The following is an 18,608-nucleotide window of genomic DNA, read 5'->3' as shown; positions in this document are numbered from 1 at the left end:
CCAGACCCCGCTCCCAGTGTCACAGGCGGGCCCGGGGTGGGGGCATGGCTTTGTCCATAGCCCAGAGCTGTGTGCGTGACCCCCCCGGCTTCGTGCCCCCAGCCTGGCACAGAGGTGGCCCTGATGGATGGCGTCACCTCCCTTGTCCCGTTTGGGCACGGGGGGGGGGGGCACGGGCCTTGGCCAGTGTCGTTCCCACTGCTCTAGGGGGGATCAGGGAGCTCGAACGGGAGCTCTCGGCACCCCCCAACACCCCCAGCACCCCCAGCACTTGAGGCCACAACATCGGGAGCCAGCACAGGTAGGAACAATCTAATGGGGGGGTGCAATGTCTGATGGGGGGGTGCAATGTCTAATGGGGGTGTCCAATATCTAATGGGAGGGTCCAATGTCTGATGGGGGGGAGCAATGTCTGACGGGGGGTACAATGTCTGACGGGAGGGGAGTGTCTGTGCTGGGCTGGGGACGGTGACACCCTCCTGGGGGCGCTGGCCCCTGCCGGGGGGGTGCAGCGCGGGGGGTACCAACACGCGATGCCCACCCGGGGCGGGGGGAACCCCTCATTGTTGGCAGTGCCGCTGCCACTCGGGGAATGGGGGGGGGCGACACCATCTGTGTGTGTGCGGGGGGGGGTCGGTGCCTGCCCCCAGCCGCAGCGGGCGGCACAAGCAGAAGCCTCCTTCCTCCTCCTCCTGCTCCCGCCGCGCCACATCCTCCTCCCGCCCCATCCTCTTCCTCGTCCCCGCTTCCGGCCGCGCTCCGCGGGGGGACTTTGGTCCAGCGCCGGCGCCCGCGCATCAATCATCAACCAGCGGCTGGCAGCGCCCGGCCCCACCGCGGCACCGACCCCCCCTTCGGGGCACCCCCCCCGGAGCCACCATCGCCATCACCAGCCCCAGCGCCCCCCCCCTCCGGGAGCCACCATGGCCTCGGCCACCCCGGCCAAGTGTCCCTTCAAGAAGCGGGGCAGCCTCCAGACCCCCAACCCCGCAGGTGAGACCCGCAGCCACGCACCCACCCCACCGCCACCGCCGTCCCACCGCGGGGTGGGGGCCCCCCCTCCAATGATGGGGCTATGGGGTGGGTGCTATGGGGGTGTCTGTGTTATTGGGGGGGGGGTGGGGTGTGTGACCATCACCGCGGTGTCTGGGCTGCTCCGCTGATGGGTGCAGTGGTGTTGAGGTGTCGCCCCCCCCAACCAAGCTCTGGCAATGGGGGTGATGGAGGGGGGGCTCTGCGGCGCAGCGGTGGCGCAGCGGGTGCTGTGTGCTGGGGGGGGGAAGAGGACAGACCCTGGGGTGGGGGGGATGTCAAGGGGGATGGTTTGGGGGGGCAGCGCCATGTGGCATCATAGGGGTGGTTGTGGCTGGCACCGTGGCGCTGGGTGCTTGGGAGGGGTCTGGTGGCACCGGATGGTGGCACAGGGTGATGATGGCACCGGGTTATGGTGACACAGGGTGATGGTGGCACCAGCTGATGATGGTACAGGTTGATGGTGGCACCGGGTTATGGTGACCCAGAGTGATGGTGGCACCGAGTGATGGTGGCACCAGTTGATGATGGCACAGGGTCATGGTGGCACCAGGGTGCTGGTTGCACTGGGCTCCAGTGGCACAGGGTGATGGTGGCAAGGGGTAGGTGAGATGGCACCCTTTCCTGGGGGAGGGGGGGCTTGGGGTGCTGCTGGGGTGGCACATGGGGTGCTGCGTGTCCCGGGTGGGTGTCACAGGGTGATGGGCACATCCCAGTGGCACAGGACACCCCGAGTGTCCCCATGGTGCCCCTGGCTGCCACTGCTGCCAGCAAGTGAGCACCCACCATGGTGGGGTCGTGCCTCAGTTTCCCCACCCCAGACCTCAACAATGGGTGCTGTGGGGGGGGCAGGAGGCCTGGTTCATCACCCCCCCCATGCAGGGCAGGGGGTGCTCTCAGTGGTGCCTCAATTCAACCTCAGGGGGGTCAGGGCAATGGGGTTTGTTTTGGAGGGTGTTGCTCCCCATCCCTCCCAGTTCGGGGGTGCCCCCCGCAGTGGTGCTTTTCCTGCTGGATTGGGGGGGCAGAAGGATGAATGGATGGGGGGGATGGAGCAGCCCTGAGAGAAGGGGGTTGTGTGTGATGGGGGACCCCAACATCCTGCCCCCCCCCATGCTAGGGGTGTCCTGACCCCATCCTGAGCTCCTCATTCATTATGGAGGGGGGGATGGGGGGGGTCCCTCCTGCCCTGGAGCTGCCTCAGTTTCCCCCCAGCAGCAGTGTGGGGATGGGGGGCTATGGAGGGGCTGGTTAACCCCTTCTGCCCGCTCAGGCTGCCCCATTGCAGAGCTGCGGGCTGGGCCTGGCTCCCGGCCCCTGCAGTCAGCACGGTCCCTGCCGGGGCCTTCCCACTGCCTGAAGCACTTCCCGGTGGATCTGCGCACGTCCATGGATGGCAAATGCAAGGAGATCGCAGAGGTGGGTCCGGGCCCGGAGCACAGCGCGTCCCGGGGGGGGCTCCTTCTGCCTTCCTCCTCCTCTTCTCTTCTCTTCTCTTCTCTCTCTCTTCTCTTCTCTTCTCTTCTCTTCTCTTCTCCTTTTACCTTCCCTTCCCTTCCCTTCCCTTCCCTTCCCCTCCCTTCCCCTCCCTTCCCCTCCCTTCCCTTCCCCTCCCTTCCCTTCCCTTCCCTTCCCTTCCCTTCCCTTCCCTTCCCTTCCCTTCCCTTCCCTTCCCTTCCCTTCCCCTCCCTTCCCCTCCCTTCCCCTCCCTTCCCCTCCCTTCCCCTCCCTTCCCCTCCCTTCCCTTCCCTTCCCTTCCCTTCCCTTCCCTTCCCTTCCCTTCCCTTCCCTTCCCTTCCCTTCCCTTCCCCTCCCTTCCCCTCCCTTCCCCTCCCTTCCCCTCCCTTCCCTTCCCTTCCCTTCCCTTCCCTTCCCTTCCCTTCCCTTCCCCTCCCTTCCCCTCCCTTCCCCTCCCTTCCCCTCCCTTCCCCTCCCTTCCCCTCCCTTCCCCTCCCTTCCCCTCCCCTCCCTTCCCCTCCCCTCCCCTCCCCTCCCTTCCCCTCCCCTCCCCTCCCCTCCCCTCCCTTCCCCTCCCTTCCCCTCCCCTCCCTTCCCCTCCCTTCCCCTCCCTTCCCCTCCCTTCCCCTCCCTTCCCCTCCCTTCCCCTCCCTTCCCCTCCCTTCCCCTCCCTTCCCCTCCCTTCCCCTCCCTTCCCCTCCCTTCCCTTCCCTTCCCTTCCCTTCCCTTCCCTTCCCTTCCCTTCCCTTCCCTTCCCTTCCCTTCCCTTCCCTTCCCTTCCCTTCCCTTCCCTTCCCTTCCCCTCCCTTCCCCTCTCCTCTCCTCTTCCCTCTTCCCTTCTCTCTTCTTTCTCTTCCCTCCCTCCTCTCCTCTCTTTTCTCTCTTCTCCTTCCCCTTCTTTCCCTTCCCTTCCCTTTCCCTTTCCCCCTCCCTCCATCCCTCCCTCCTCCCCGCAGGAGCTCTTCTGTCGCTCCCTGGCTGACAGCGAGATGCGTTCGGCTCCCTACGAGTTCCCCGAGGAAAGCCCCATCGAGCAGCTGGAGGAGCGGCGCCAGCGCCTGGAGCGCCAGATCAGCCAGGACGTCAAGTGAGACCCAAGGGGGGGTCCCCGCTTACCCCCCCCTCCATGGGCCAGGGTCCCCATACGGGGACCGGCCCCTTGTGTCCTGCTGCCGTGGCTGTCGCGCTGCCTGTCCCCTTCTCCGTGTGGCTCTGCTGGTTTCTGTGTGGTTGCTGTTCAATGGGGGGGGGGGGGGGTGTTGTCTCTCGTCCCCGTTGTCCCCACCACGTCCCCACCGCGTCCTCTTGTCCCCAGGCTTGAGCCCGACATTTTGCTCAGAGCCAAACAGGACTTCCTGAAAGTTGACAGTGCCGCGGACTTGCAGTGAGTGTCCGGGGTCCCCGCGGCCCCAGCACGCACACAGCCACCGCTCCCCCCCCAGCCACTCTCATGGCACTGAATCCTTCAGTGCCCCCAAAGCAGGGGGGGTTTGAGGGTATCTGGGGTGGTCCTGCAGGATGTCCCCGTCCCTCCTGTCTCCGCTTGGGAGTTGTCTCTGTCACGAGTTATTGCGTTCTCTGTCCTCCCCCCCAACTCTTTGTTGTGCTCATGTGGGCCCAAGGGATGGGTCTTGGGGTGGGGGGGGTCAATGCCACCATCAGTGGCACTCAACTGCCCAAAGCTGGCGGTGGCATTGCCTGGGGACAGCATCAGCCTCCTGGATGCAGACCCTGGGGTGGGTGCTCTGTGGGGACGCCGGGATGGGGTCAGACCGTGCCACACCATCCCTGCCCACAGGCTCTTCAAGGAGCAGAGCGAGGACCTGGTGGACCACATCCCCAAGGAGCGGGAGGCGCTGCTGGAGCGGGAGTTCCAGCGGGTCACCATCTCTGGGGAGGAGAAATGTGGGGTGAGACCCCCCCCAAACCCCAACCAGGACCTGCGGAAGGTCTTCAAGGCACCAACACCACCGTGGGGCTGGGGTTTTATTGGTGTCCTGCTCCTCAGGTGCCCTTCACGGACCTTCTGGACGCGGCCAAGAGCGTGGTGAAGGCGCTGTTCCTGCGGGAGAAGTACATGGGGCTGTCCCTGCAGAGCTTCTGCAAGACCACAGCCCGGTACCTGCAGGAGCTCTCCGAGAAACCCCTGGAGACCCGTGGCTATGAGGAGGTGCCTGAGACCCCCGTAGCGGCCGGTGAGTGTGGGATGGGGGGGCTTCATGGTGGGATGGGTGCTGGAAGGGTTTTCATGGTGGGATGGGTGCTGGAGGGGTCTTTATGGTGGGATGCTGGAGGGGTCTTCATGCTGTGATAGGTGCTAGGGAGGTCTTCACACTGGGATGGGTGCTGAAAGGGTCTTCATGGTGAGATGGGTGCTGGAGGGTCTTCATGCTGGGATAGGTACTAGGGGGGGTCTTCACAATGGTATGGGGATGCTGGAGAGGTCTCCATGCTGGGATTGGGATGTTGGGGGGGCTCTTCACAATGGGATGGGGATGTTGGGGGACTCTTCACAATGGGATGGGGATGTTGGGGGGTCTTCATGCTGGGATGGGGATGCTAGAGGGGCTTTGGTGGATCCATCCCATCACCCGTGTCTGGTTGGGTGTCTCTTGGCTGCAGATGTCCCTGTGCACCCCCCGTTTGCCGAGCAGCACCCCTATGAGATGTGGGACCCCAAGACCATGCCGGCTGACCTGGGCTTCGGGCTGAAGATGGTGAATGGGGTGGTGCACGTCTACACCAAGCAGGACCTCACCGACAAGTGAGTGTCCGGCACGGGGCAGGCACTCGCTGGTGGGATGAGCTTGGAGGGGGACTCTGGTGGGTGACCCTGGAGCATGAACCCACCTCTGTCCCCCCAGGAGCACGGAGCTGGACCTGCCATACCCCGACCTGCAGGAGTTCATCGCTGACATGAACTTCCTTATGGCTCTGATCATCAATGGGCCCATGTAAGGAGAAGGGTCCCTCCATGGAGGTGTCCGGGGGGGGGTCCCACTATGGAGGTGTCCTGGGGGGGGTCCCGCCAGAGGGATGCCTTGGGGAGGGGAAGAGCCTTGGGGACAGCACCAGAGGACATGGTGGTGGCTATGACACACAGTCCTAAAGCAGCTCCAATGTCCGTGCATCCATCCATGCACATGGAGAGGGGTCCCAGAGTCCAGAGCCGTATCCCCTCATCCTAGTGGGCACCAGCCTTTTGGGGCTGGATGTTCTCCTCCTCTGACACCCCCGTCCTCACCTTGGGCAGCAAATCCTTCTGCTACCGCCGGCTGCAGTACCTGAGCTCCAAGTTCCAGATGCACGTCCTGCTCAATGAGATGAAGGAGCTGGCGGCCCAGAAGAAGGTGCCCCACCGCGACTTCTACAACATCCGCAAGGTACCTGCTGGCTCCTGGGCTCCTGCTGTGAGCAAGGGGGCACTGGGAGGCTCTCGGGGCTGAGCACTGCCTCTGCCCTTCCAGGTGGACACCCACATCCACGCCTCGTCCTGCATGAACCAGAAGCATCTCCTGCGCTTCATCAAGCGGGCCATGAAGAAGCACCTGGATGAGATTGTGCATGTGGAGAAGGGCAAGGAGCAGACGCTCAAGGAGGTCTTCGAGACAATGAACCTCACCGCCTATGACCTGAGTGTGGACACGCTGGATGTCCACGCGGTATGGGGGGGACACCCCACATCCTGGCGATGAGCAGAGCCTCCAGCCCATCTTCTGCAGGGATGGGATGGGTGATGCTGAGGACTCTGCACTGGGATGTTGTGGTGGCTCTGGGGTCTCACGTCCGTGTCCTGCCAGGACCGCAACACCTTCCACCGCTTCGACAAGTTCAACGCCAAGTACAACCCCATTGGCGAGTCCATCCTGCGGGAGATCTTCATCAAGACGGACAACCGCGTCTCGGGCAAGTACTTTGCCCACATCATCAAGGTGAGGGACCCTCCGCATGTCCCTCGTCTCCCTTGGCACCCATGGTGGCCAAGGGCTGACATTGTCCCTGGCAGGAGGTGATGTCGGACCTGGAGGAGAGCAAGTACCAGAACGCGGAGCTGCGCCTCTCCATCTACGGCCGCTCCCGGGACGAGTGGGACAAGCTGGCCCGTTGGGCCGTCAACCACCGCGTCCACTCCAACAATGTCCGCTGGCTCGTGCAGGTCCCCCGGCTCTTGTGAGTACCAGGAGATGCCTTCAACTGGGGCTCTGTGCTGGGTGGGGAGACCAAGGACACCCCTCTATGGCTGGGGTGGGTTTGGGATGGGACCCTCTAAGCAGGGTCCATCCCCCTGCAGTGATGTCTACCGCACAAAGAGGCAGTTGGCCAACTTCCAGGAGATGCTGGAGAACATTTTCCTGCCCCTCTACGAGGCCACCATCCACCCTGCCCAGCACCCAGAGCTGCACCTCTTCCTGGAGCACGTGAGCACCGTGTCCTGCTCCAGGGGCAGAATGGGGACACCAATGACACCCATAACCCCAGCCTGGACCTTGCTTGAGGGCTGGAGCATCTCTATTGAAGGGGCCTCCATCCCACCGTGGGTTGTCCCTTCTGCAGGTGGACGGCTTCGACAGCGTGGATGATGAATCCAAACCAGAGCATCACATTTTCAACCTGGACAGCCCCTTGCCGGGCAGCTGGGTGGAGGAGGACAACCCACCCTACTCCTACTACCTGTACTACATGTATGCCAACATGACGGTGCTCAACCACCTCCGACGGTAGGGACACCTCGGGGTCTCCGGCAGCTCTGCCTGGCCTGGGATGTTCGGGGGGGGATCAGACGCTGATGGTGAACCCCACGTTGCAGGAAGAGAGGCTTCCACACCTTTGTCCTGCGTCCACACTGCGGTGAGGCCGGGCCCATACATCACCTTGTCTCGGGCTTCATGGTCTCAGAGAACATCTCCCATGGGTTGCTGCTCCGCAAGGTGGGCAGGGACAGGGTGCCATGGGTGGGGGGACAGAAGGGTGTGTGTCTGGGACCTGTCCTCACCCAGCTATTCCCCCCCAGGCCCCCGTCCTGCAGTACCTCTATTACCTGGCACAGATCGGCATCGCCATGTCCCCGCTCAGCAACAACAGCCTCTTCCTCAGCTACCACCGCAATCCCCTGCCTGAGTACCTCTCGCGGGGGCTCATGGTGTCCCTGTCCACCGATGACCCCCTCCAGTTCCACTTCACCAAGGTGAGGGGTTCAATGGAAGGGTCGCAGGCCACCAACCCCGCCAAAACCAGCGGCAGGGTGGCCACCAACCAAGCCACGGTGATGGGGCAGAGTTGGGGGTGGCCAAGAGCAAGGTAGGGTCTTGATGGCCTTGGCAAGGCGGGGGTAAAGGTTGGACTTGATCTTAAAGGTCTTTTCCAACCTGGTTCATTCTGTGATTCAAAACCAACGAGCTGCAGAGGATGCTGATGGTCCAGGGAGGGTGGGAGATGCTGGGGACCTCCATGTTCTTTGTGGGGCACCCATGGGTGGGTGCTGAGGCTGTGTCCCCACCCAGGAGCCACTGATGGAGGAGTACAGCATCGCCACCCAGGTCTGGAAGCTCAGCTCCTGCGACATGTGCGAGCTGGCCCGCAACAGCGTCCTCATGAGTGGCTTCTCCCACAAGGTACCCCCCCTCCATGTCCCCCAGGGACCCATCCCAGCACCCATGGGTGCGAGAGATGCGGGAGCTCCTCCTTGCTCTTGTGCCCAGGTGAAGAGCTACTGGTTGGGTCCCCATTACCTGAAGGAGGGTCCTGAAGGCAACGACATCCGTCGGACCAATGTTCCCGACATCCGCGTGAGCTACCGCTTCGAGACGCTGTGCCAGGAGCTGACCCTCATCACGCAGGCGGTGCAGAGCGAGGAGCTGGAGACCATCCAGGAGGAGGATGCTCTCACCATCACCTCCGCCCTCGGTACCCACTGACTCCCCTCCATCACCCGCATCCCTCTTCCAGGGCTTTGGTGCCATCCTCCTGCTACCTCCCGCCCTTGGGAAGGGGATGGGGACAGTCCCCAGTGCCCCTTTGTGCCACCAAAGGGGCTTTGGTGGGGTTCTCTCCGTTCCTGGTGGGGTTTTTAACTGGTGTCTCCTCATTGTGGTGGTCCCTGCTCTTGGTGGCACAGGGATGAGGTGACAGGAGATGCCACAACTACGGGCACCACGGGAGGGTTCTGGCTTCACCTCGTGGATGCAGTGACAGCACGGGGATGTCAGTGCTGGGCATGGGGACACTGGGGGGGGACCCAGCCCAGCAGCAGGTCCCAGATCCTGCTGCTTTTTAATTGCCTGCCCCTCTCCGTCCATTTCTCACCCCATGGGGACATGGGGACGAGCCAGCAGCACCCCAAGGACCCAGACCTGGGCTCTGCGCACCCACGTGGACACAGGGTGCCCGGTGGAGGATGCTCCATCCTCCTCCTCAGGGAGGAAGCAGAGGGCTTGGAGTGACTCTGTTCCTGCTCCAGGAGCTGGCTGTGGCCCGGATCGGGCTGGAAGAGGCTTCTCCTTCCTTGTGTGACATTATCCCACCCCTGTGTCCCTCTATCCCGGTCCTGTCCTCACCCATGGAGCCGGTGGCCGATGCTCCTTGAGAATACATGGTGGCAATGATGGAATAAACGTTCAGTCCCAAGAAAAGCCGTTCGAAAAGCCCTGTCCCAGCATGGAAATAAAGTATTTAAGTAAAACACCTGGATTTCATTGTGGTGGTGGTGGGGTGGCCATGCAGGTTGCCAGCCCCATAGGGTGGTGCCCCTGGCACCCAGCCTGCACCCAGTGATGCCAGAGGGGAGGGTAAAGGGGAGGGTTCCAGGGGAGGTGCTGAGGGGGGCAGCTCCCTGCTCCGTGTTCCTGTTCAGAGCTTGTGGAGCTGGTGCCATCATGGTGGTGACTCTGGGGTACTGGGATGTCCGTGGGGTGAGTTGGGGGGGAACGGGGGGGTGGGTGCCAGAGGTGGGTGCTAGAGGTGGGTGCTAAAGGGGAATGCTGGTTGTGGGTGCTAAAGGTGGGTTCCCCCCCCCCAGCTGGCCCAAGCCATCCGCCTGCTGCTGGAGTACACTGAGACCCCCTATGAGGAGAGGCAGTACCACATGGGGCCGGGTAAGGGGGATCCGGGGGGTTCCCCCCATCTCCATCCACCCCCTTGGACTTCGGTTCATGCTGGGTCTGACCCAGCCTGGATGTAGGGGGGGGGGACGACGGGACGGGACCCCCCCCGTTTCACTCCCTGTCCTGTGCCCCCCCTAAAACTCCTGCCAGGTTTTGGGGTCACCTTTGTGTCCCGTCCTGTTCCGTTACCTCCCCCCCCCCCAAAAAAAAATTGCCACCCTGCACCTTGGACGCGGGTCAAAGTCCTCCGGGGGTGCCCGCATGGGATGGGACACGTGGCTGCTCTGGAGCACAATGGGCACCCCGCATCCATGAGGGTGCCATGAGGGGGGGGTCCAGCAACCTTTGTGTGTGCCCCCCCGCAGCTCCTGACTTCACCATGAGTGAATGGACCAACGAGAAGGAGAAACTGGGGCTCGACCTCCTCAGTGTGGGTGATGGATGGGGAAGGGAGGGTGGAAATGAGGAGGGGGGGGAACACAAGGGGTGACCCCCCCTTGTCACCCCTCCATCAGCTGCCCTACCTCATCGATGGGAAAGTGAAGCTGACCCAGAGCAACGCCATCCTGCCCTACATTGCCCGCACGCACAACATGTGTGAGTGCAGGAATGGGCATGGGGGGGTCCCCTTTACGGGATGGGGGGGGTCTGATGTCTCCGACCCCCCAAATACGCAGGCGGTGAGACGGAGGAGGAGATCCAGCGCGTGGACGTGTTGGAGAACCACATCATGGATTTCCGCATGAGATTTGTACTGATGTGCAACAGCCCCGACTTTGTGGATACCCCCATGCGATGGGGGGGGGGGCTCCATCCCTTTGGGGACCCCCTCAAAACCCTCTTCAACCCTCCCCAAACCACTCTCATCCCACTGGGGTCCTGTCACCCTCAATGTCTTGTCCCCATCGAGGCACAAGGGGGGGCATCGGGGGTGTCTCCTTGCCTGGTTGCAGGCGGCACCCACGAGTGCTGGGGGGGGGTTTGGGGGTGCAGCCCCCGCTGTACCTCTGTGCCCCTCATTAGGAGAAGCTGAAGCCTGGATATCTGGAGGAGCTGCTGGGGAGGCTGCGGGAGCTGGAGCGGTTCCTGGGCTCCCGGCCCTGGTTTGCAGGGGAGAAGGTAGGTGGGGAGGTGCTGGGGGGGTCCCTGGGGGGGTCCTTGTCACACACCAGTGTCCGTCCCCCCACACACACTGTCCCCAGCTCACCTTTGTGGACTTCGTGGTGTACGATGTCTTGGACCAGCAGCGCATGTTTGTGCCCAACTGCCCTGAGCTCAGGGGGACCCTGCACCAGTTCCTGTAGCGCTTTGAGGTGAGCGAACCCCGGGACCCTGCACCCCAATGTCCCTGTGCCCATCCCAGACACCATGGTCCTCATGTCTGAGTCCCTCGTGTCCCCATCCTGGACACCCCAACGTCCCTGTCCTCAGTACCCTGGTGTTCCCATTGCTGCCCCCAATATCCCAATGTCCCAGTCCCCATCCCAGGCACAATGGTGTCCCCATCCCATGCCTCATCCTCGAATCCTTGGTGGCCCCATCCCCAACACCCCAGTGTCCCCATCCCTGTCCCCAACACCCTGGTACCCCATCCTCATCCCTGACATCCTGATGTCTCTGTGCCCATCCCTCAGTCCACCCTAATGTCCACATTCCAAGCCTCATCCTTAAATCCCCAGTGTCCCCACCCCCAGCACCCTGGTGTCCCCATCCCTATGCCCAACACCCCAATATCCCTATCCCCATCTGCGACCTCCCAATGTCCCTGTCTCCATTCATGACACCCCAGTGTCCCCATCTCTGTCCCCAGCACCCTGGTACCCCTTTTGCCATCTGCGACACACCAGTGTCCTCATCCCTGGTACCTCCATCCCCATCCCTGACACCTCTCTCAGTGTCCCCATCCCTACCCTTGTCTCTGCTGTCCCCCCTCAGGCACTGGAGAAGGTCTCAGCCTACATGCACTCGGGGCGCTACATGAAGACCCCTGTCTTCTGGCGCAGGGCGCATTGGTGCAACACCAAGGAGTGATGGGGGGGACCCCCCCAGGCCCCCTAGAACCCACTTCCTGCAGAATAAATTGGGGGGGGTGGGCTGCCCCTTGTCCCTTGTCCTGCTGCAATGGGGGTGCACCCAGTGCTGGGAGCTGCTGGGAAGGGGGGGGCTGTCGGGATCCCCGCTATTTGGGGGGGTGACTCCTAGGGGGGGAGCAGGGGAAGGGGCACCCTGTTACCCCATTTACCCCCCCTTGGATAAGAGGGACTATCGTGATGACTGTGGGACACAAGGGGTGGACAAACCCCCCCCACACCCCAGGATAAGGGGGACCCCAAACAGCTTAGGAGGGGTCACAGAGGGATCCATGGCCCACAGGATAAGAGCATCACTGTGCAGAATGGGAGAGCCCTGCTCCCCAAAGCCAAGAGGACCCCCATGTGCTCTGGGGGGGCCACAAGAGAGGCCTCATACTCCCCTATGGAGATTGGGAGATCAAGGAAAAGGCTGTGCACTTTACAGGACTAGGGGACCCCAATACAGACTGTGTGGGTGGGATGTCCCCAATACAGACCTAGAGGGCTAAGAGGGGTCCCCACTACAAACTGGGGGGAGTCAAGGGGGTCCCCACTGTAGACTGGGGCAGTCAAGGAGGGCCCAATACAGGCTGGGCGATTAAGTGGGGGGCCTCAATGCAAAATGAGGATGTCAAGGGAGGGCCTCAATGTAGACTGCGGGTTCAAGGGGGGACCCAATGCAGATGGGGGGTGTCAAGGGAGACTCCAATACATACTGGGGGTACGGGGAGGACCCCCATGCAGGCTGGGGGAGGTCAAGGGGGACCCCAATACAGACTGGGGGGAGCCAAAATAAAGACTGGGGGGGGCAAAAGCGAACCCAGCGCACACTGCGGGGGTCATGGGGGCCTCAACAGCGATCAGGGTCCGGCCGCTGCTCCCACTGCTGGCATCACCGGTACGCGCTGAGCTCCGCAACGGTGCCACCAACAGGGCAGCCCCCGGTAGCTTCGCGGTCTAAATCCCCCTCTGCTTCCCGTCTCTCTGGTGCCCTCTGCCAGGCGTCCCAGAGCACGGTTCACAAAGCGAAGCCTCCATCCCCTGCTCCCACGGTGGAGGAGCCAGGACCGAAAGCTGGTGCTGAGCATCACCTGCACGCGGTGCGCTCCGCAATGGTGCCACCATCCTGGCAATCCACCCTCTCTTTGCCATCTAAACCTCCATCTGCGTACTGCATCTCTGGTACCCACACGAGGGCATCCTGGACCGCAGACACAGAGTGTGCATGTCCAGCCCTTGCTCCCAAAGTGGAGGAGCCAGGACTGAGAGCTGGTGCTGAGCATCACCAGCACATGGTGAGCTCTGCAATGGTGTCACCAGCACGGCAATCCAGCCTCTCTCTGCCATCTAAACCTGTGATCTGTCTCTGGTCCCATACTCTGGCACCAGGGGTAACCCTGAGCAGCCCAGGCCATCTTCATGCCCCTCCGACCACACAAGGTGATAGAATCCCAGACTGGTTTGTGTTGGAAGGGACCTCAAAGCTCATCCAGCTCCATCCCCTGCCACGGGCAGGGACACCTTCCACTAGAGCAGCTTGCTCCAAGCCCCTGTGTCCAACCTGGCCTTGAACACTGCCAGGGATGGGGCAGCCACAGCTTCTCTGGGCACCCTGGGCCAGCGCCTCAGCACCCTCACAGGGAAGACCTTCTGCCTTATCTCCAACCTGAACCTCTCCTGTTCCAGTCTGAACCCGTTACCCCTTGTCCTATCACTACAGTCCCTGATGAAGAGTCCCTCTCCAGCATCCTTGTAGCCCCCTTCCGACACCGAAGCTGCTTTGAGGTCTCCACGCAGCTTCTCTTCTCCAGCCTGAACAGCCCCAATGCTCTCAGCCTGGCTCCATACGGGAGGTGCTCCAGCTCCTGCCCATCCTCTTGGCCTCCTCTGGCCTTGCTCCAACAGCTCCTTCTGTTTCGCATGCAAGAACTGGACGCAATGCTCCCAGTGGGCTCTCATGACAGCAAGATGGAGCCTGATGAGTCAGGTTTGTCCAAAGACACCAAACCCCTTCCTGAACCAGTGATGCTCAGCACAAGCCCTGCTCAGTGCCTCAATGGGAGTAAGAGTCTGCAAGACTCTTTCAGTTGAGAAGGTGGTTCCTGGTGCAGAACCATCGCTGCCCCTTCAGTTTTCATTCAAGCTGGAGAAACCATTGGCACAATCCTTTATAAGGTCTGGAAATGATGTTTCTTACAGCAGTTATGGATCTGAAAAGGGCTGTAAATTAACTTGGGGCTTCTCATAGTCCTTCACACTGGGATGATTGCTCTACTTGACTTGCACCGCGTTGAACTTTCAGCACCACCCAATTCCAGTCATTCCAAGGGTGCATTTAAGCACTTTCCTCATGCAACCAAAAGGCAGATTTCATTGGAATACAGAAGAACTGGAAGCAAGTACCACATCACCTCCACATCGCATCGCAGCTCGCCTCGATGTGTTGTGGGGCTTGATGGCAATGTGGGGCTGGTGTGGCCATGCTCTGAGAGAGCAGGCGGCCTTGGCAGCCCCACAAGTGCTCACCACGGGGCCAGCACCTCCTTGGGGTGCGCAGGCAGCTCAATGGCCTCTTGCCCCAGAGGGGGACCTGAGCCAACACCACCGGACTGACTCCCAGCTCCATGTGTTCAGTGCTTGCCCCAGAGTTGGTCTCTGATGGGGAAAGCGATGCTCAATGACCTGTGAACACCTCTTAATTCATCCTCTGTGTCCCAGGATGCTGGGATGGGAATAAACTGCAGCAAACCCAGGTTTGGGGGGCTCACAGCATCTCTGGCCAGAAATAGACCAAATCGTGGTCCAACAGACCAAGTGGCAGCGTGTGCGCTGCTTGCTGCCGGTGGCACAGTGGGGACAGGATGGCCATCGCGCAGTGCCCAATAGGTGCCTGCTGCAGCTCCAGCCCTTGGCTTGGGGATGGGGCCCTTGAGCCCTGGCGGGACCAGAGCTGCCATCCCAAGGAGGGTCCCAACATCTGCCCTGTCCTGCCCCATCTCTGGGCTGCTGCGGGAACCCAGTGCTGGTGAAACAGGGATGGGAAGGGGCTCGGGGGACCAAGGGGCTTATGGAAAGTGCTTGTGGCAGCGGGAAGGTGACTGCTTCATTGGAAGTGAACTGGGAAAACCAGGAACATCTGGAGCCCGGCTGCGATTCAAATCTCCCATTGTCCTTTCAGATGACAACGGGACAGCGGGAGATTCCTTTCCTTTTGCTCCCAGATTTCGCCACGGCCTTGGCAATGCTCAGAGCAACCTTTGCTGCAGCAGGAGTTTGCCTGAAACTCAGCTTAAATCCCTGCCCAGGGCCCTTGCCCCCAGTCCCAGCCCAATCCCCCCCAACCCAAGGAGCTGCCTTGCTGCTCTGGCCAGCCCTGCACCTTGGGAAGCGCCTTTCGGGGTGACCCTGGGACAATGCGGAGCTCGAGGCTCTGGCAGCCTGGCCCCAGCATCGCACGCTCCCCCCAAGCAGTGCCTGCAGCTTGCTGCATCGTGTTTATTCATCACATCACAGAGAACAACACCTCATTAAATAAGACCGGGTTTCTGCAGGGTGCTCCAGGCAGAGATGCCTGGGGTGGGCGCATGGGGGGTGCCCAGGGGTTGGGGGTCCAGCGTTTCATCATTTCACAGTGATGGGATCCCGTGCTGGGCCAGCTGTGCCCTATGGGGTGGGACAGGCAAAGCCAGGCTTGCCCAGGCAGGGTGGCCAGATGTGCGGGCACCCCTTAGACCTCCAGCTTCTTCTTCATCTCCATGCGGTAGATGATCTGGTAGCCGTCATCCCAGGCATAGATCTGCCTTTCCCGGGGGCTGTACTTCATGCTGGAGTGGGAGCCGTAGCGCTTGGGGAAGTAGACGAGGGAAGCATCCTCGGGGGACAAGGTGCCGCTGACGTCGAAGACGCACTGCACGCGCGAGCGGCTGGGCAGACGCGTGTTGTAGACCACGTGCAGGGCCCCGCACACCACGAAGGCGCCCTCCGCGTTCTCCCGCGGGCACGGGGTGTCCCACATCTGCTCGATGTCCAGCGAGGCCGGGTCCAGCTTGGCCAGGCAGATGTTCTTCTCGTCCTCCTTGGTGGCGTAGATGGCCCAGAGCCCTTCCTCGTCCGCGGCCATCTCGATGTAGGTGAATGGGGAGAGCCCGAAGACGGGGATCTGCTCCTCAGCTGGGAACACTGAGCTGTCCACCACGGTCTTGTTGGCGAGGTTGAACTTGATCACCTGGAAGGAGCCCTGCTGGCGGATGTAGTAGAGGTGCCCATTGTAGACAAGGTGCCCGGTGCCCACCCAGGGGTAGGGCAGCTTGATGCGGGCAGCCTTGCGGGTGGCCGAGAAGAGGGTGAACTCCCGCATGCGGGGGAACACGTACACGGTGTCGTTGGCAGTACCGTCGAAGATGTAGATCTTCTCCGTGCTCCCTGCAGCATCCTTGGTCCAGAGCCCCGAGGAGCTGCCGAAACGCTTCAGGATCTTCATGGCTCTGACACTGCCAATGGTGTCACTGCAGTCTGCAAGAGCGGGGCAGCTGTGAGAGCCTGGAAGCCACCCAGCCCCGCAGCAGGGACGGCTCCTGCCTGCTCACACAGCTCCTGTGCTGCGTGTCCCCCCCCAGGCCTCGGCAGGTGGAGAGGATGCTGTGCATCCTGGTGGTATCTACAAGTCCCCTTGCGCACCACAAGCAGGGGAGGCCACCCTCATCCCAGCCCTGTCCCCAGGGGCTCTGGAGAAGCCTAGGGCTCCCAGGCAGATGCAGGGATGCAGGATTTTGTGCCAGAGACACCCAAGAGCTGCCCTGCTGGGACTCCATAGCACGGTGCATGGCCAGGGCAGAGCATGGGTGGGCTGTGAAGGCCTGGGGCAGCAGCACCCTGGACCACGTCCCCATGGAGCCGTGGTGGCCCTCACCTGTGAGCTTGCTGTACTTCTCGTTCTTCCTCTGCTTGGCCGTGGCTGCCTGCTTCTCCATCAGCGCCTCGTCCACCTCCACGCAGGGCGGCGCGGGGTTCTGCGTCTCCAGGTAATCCACCTCCCGCTCCAGCCGCTCCACGCGCACGGCTGCGCCCTCCGCCTCCACCCGCATCACCTCCCGCTCCTTCTCCGCTGTCTCCAGCATCCCCAGCACCTGGTTCTTGAAGTCCCGCAGCTCCGTGGAGTAGCGGCTGCTCTGCTCGTACCATTGGGAGATCCTCTCCTAGGGCAGCAAAGGGACCGCTGAGCTCTCTGCATTTCACAGCCCAACCCGATCCCCCTGGAGCCCCACGGCACCGCAACCCTGGGTCCCATCCTGCCATGCTCCTAGGGTAACGGTTGGATTTGATGGTACTGAAGGTCTTTTCCAACCTTCCATCCTATGATGCTCCTGCACCTGTGATGCTCCCATAGTGGTGATGCTCCCAGACCTGTGATGCCTCCCCTCCAATGATTCACCTATCCCGCAGCGTTCCCGTGCCCACCATGCTCCCATGCCTGTGATGCTCACACTGGGCAGTGAGGACTGGGTCACCCCGCACCAGCTCTGCTCTGTCCCCATCCCAGCTTCTCCTCACCCCGGGCCTGCTCCCAGCTCCGCTAAGGGGGAAGGGGCTGGGATCCTTGCCATGGGGTGCAGTGGGGCTGCCCTACCTCCAGGAGGGTGAGGCGCCGCTCCACGTACTCCATGAACTGCTGCTGCTGGGCTCGCAGGGCCACGGCGAGGAGCGGCAGGAGGAGCAGGCAGCGCCAGGGCCCCATGGCCGCCAGAGAGTGCAGCCTCCACGTCAATGCTCAGGAATGCTCCGGCCTCCCAAATCCCTCATTGAATCCAGATGTGCGGAGGGGAGGAGAGGCTGCTCCTTCCCCAAAGGCCAGCCCCAGGCACCTTAACCCCTTCGCATCCTGGTGTGTGCCCAGCAAGCTGTGGCATGCGGGGAGTGGGGAGAACTGCAGCAGCCACGAGCAGCAAGGAAAGGAAATGGCCTCTGGCGCTGGGGACAGCCCATGGCACAGCATGGGGCCAACCTGAGCTCTGTGCCATGGCTGCTGGAGTCCAAGCAGGGCCAGCACTGCAGCCACCAGTGCCCTGTGCCTGCAGCACTCCCTGTCCTAGCTGCTGAGCTGGGAACTGCTTGGGTCCTGCGTGGTCCTCCAGAGCAACGCCATCATCTGCCAGCATCCAGCATCCTCCACATCCATCATCATCCAGCATCCTTCATCAACTGCCATCATCCAGCATCCTCCACATCCATCATCATCCAGCATCCTCCATCAACTGCCATCAGCCAGCCAGGGGCTGCCCCATCAGACAGGAGCTGCTCCTGAGGCTGCCTGAGCACCCATGCAGAGCCATGGGACAGCTTCCATGGCCCCATGCATGCAGTGTGATGGGTGGAGGCTGCAGCTCAGCACCCAGGATGCAGCCAGCCCTGAGGTGATTCTGACACCAGTCAGGGCACCAGCCATTGCCCCTGGGTTTCCTGGCTCTTGAAGGTTGGTCACATCCATGCACAATGCTGCGGTGCTGCGCACAAGGTGAGTGTGCCACCCAATGCAGCCTGCATCCATTCTGCATCCTGTATCCTGTTGGACAGCCCAGACCCCCCCGCATGCTGGGTGCACCCCCAGAGCAGGAGCATCAGCTCAGGGAGGGGATCCTGCCCCTCTGCTGTGGTCAGGGGAGACCCCCCCTGCAGCCCTGATCCAGCTCTGGGGCAGCAGCACAAGAGGGACGAGCTTTAAGGTCCCTTCCAATCCAACCCACCCCAGCATTCCATGATCTCCCCCAAACCAGAAAGGAGATGCTCTTGGCACCCCCCAGCAGGACCCGGAGCAGACGGATGCCCACACAGCTGCACAGCCCCCTCCAGCAGTGCTCACAGCACCTAAATCAGATGTGCAAAGTCAATCGCGTCTATGAACACAAACCAGGGTGATGGGGAAGTGTTTTCACTTGAGATGGTCCTGATC

General features: G+C 62.0%; 3 protein-coding genes across 3 annotated transcripts; 2 read left to right on the top strand and 1 right to left on the bottom strand.

Moving 5' to 3' along the window:
• Nucleotides 1-2,406: 2,406 nt before the first annotated feature.
• AMPD2 (adenosine monophosphate deaminase 2) lies at nucleotides 2,407-8,405 on the top strand (the record flags this gene model as incomplete). The annotated part of the gene is made up of 17 exons (XM_080632976.1): nucleotides 2,407-2,451; nucleotides 3,447-3,577; nucleotides 3,806-3,874; nucleotides 4,289-4,400; nucleotides 4,499-4,685; nucleotides 5,113-5,254; nucleotides 5,355-5,444; nucleotides 5,744-5,873; nucleotides 5,958-6,152; nucleotides 6,291-6,422; nucleotides 6,497-6,660; nucleotides 6,782-6,908; nucleotides 7,045-7,208; nucleotides 7,298-7,418; nucleotides 7,502-7,675; nucleotides 7,992-8,102; nucleotides 8,190-8,405. Exons 1-17 carry the CDS (start codon nucleotides 2,422-2,424, stop codon nucleotides 8,403-8,405), a joined length of 2,295 nt encoding a protein of 764 aa, XP_080489102.1. The 5' UTR covers nucleotides 2,407-2,421.
• A 957-nt stretch (nucleotides 8,406-9,362) lies between these two features.
• Nucleotides 9,363-10,894, top strand: LOC308229125 (glutathione S-transferase 2-like; the record flags this gene model as incomplete). The annotated part of the gene is made up of 7 exons (XM_080632955.1): nucleotides 9,363-9,398; nucleotides 9,506-9,581; nucleotides 9,956-10,020; nucleotides 10,106-10,187; nucleotides 10,268-10,368; nucleotides 10,614-10,709; nucleotides 10,793-10,894. 7 exons carry the CDS (start codon nucleotides 9,363-9,365, stop codon nucleotides 10,892-10,894), a joined length of 558 nt encoding a protein of 185 aa, XP_080489081.1.
• A 4,495-nt stretch (nucleotides 10,895-15,389) lies between these two features.
• On the bottom strand, nucleotides 15,390-17,396 carry OLFML3 (olfactomedin like 3; the record flags this gene model as incomplete). Its single annotated transcript, XM_080632942.1, has 3 exons — nucleotides 15,390-16,174; nucleotides 16,572-16,857; nucleotides 17,289-17,396. 3 exons carry the CDS (start codon nucleotides 17,394-17,396, stop codon nucleotides 15,390-15,392), a joined length of 1,179 nt encoding a protein of 392 aa, XP_080489068.1.
• Nucleotides 17,397-18,608: the final 1,212 nt, after the last annotated feature.

The sequence above is a fragment of the Psittacula echo genome (assembly GCF_963264785.1).
Source record: "Psittacula echo genome assembly, chromosome: 22".
NCBI classification, from domain to species: Eukaryota; Metazoa; Chordata; class Aves; order Psittaciformes; family Psittacidae; genus Psittacula; species Psittacula echo.
Note: the sequence above shows the minus strand (reverse complement) of the source record. Positions and strands in the feature narration are given on the sequence as shown.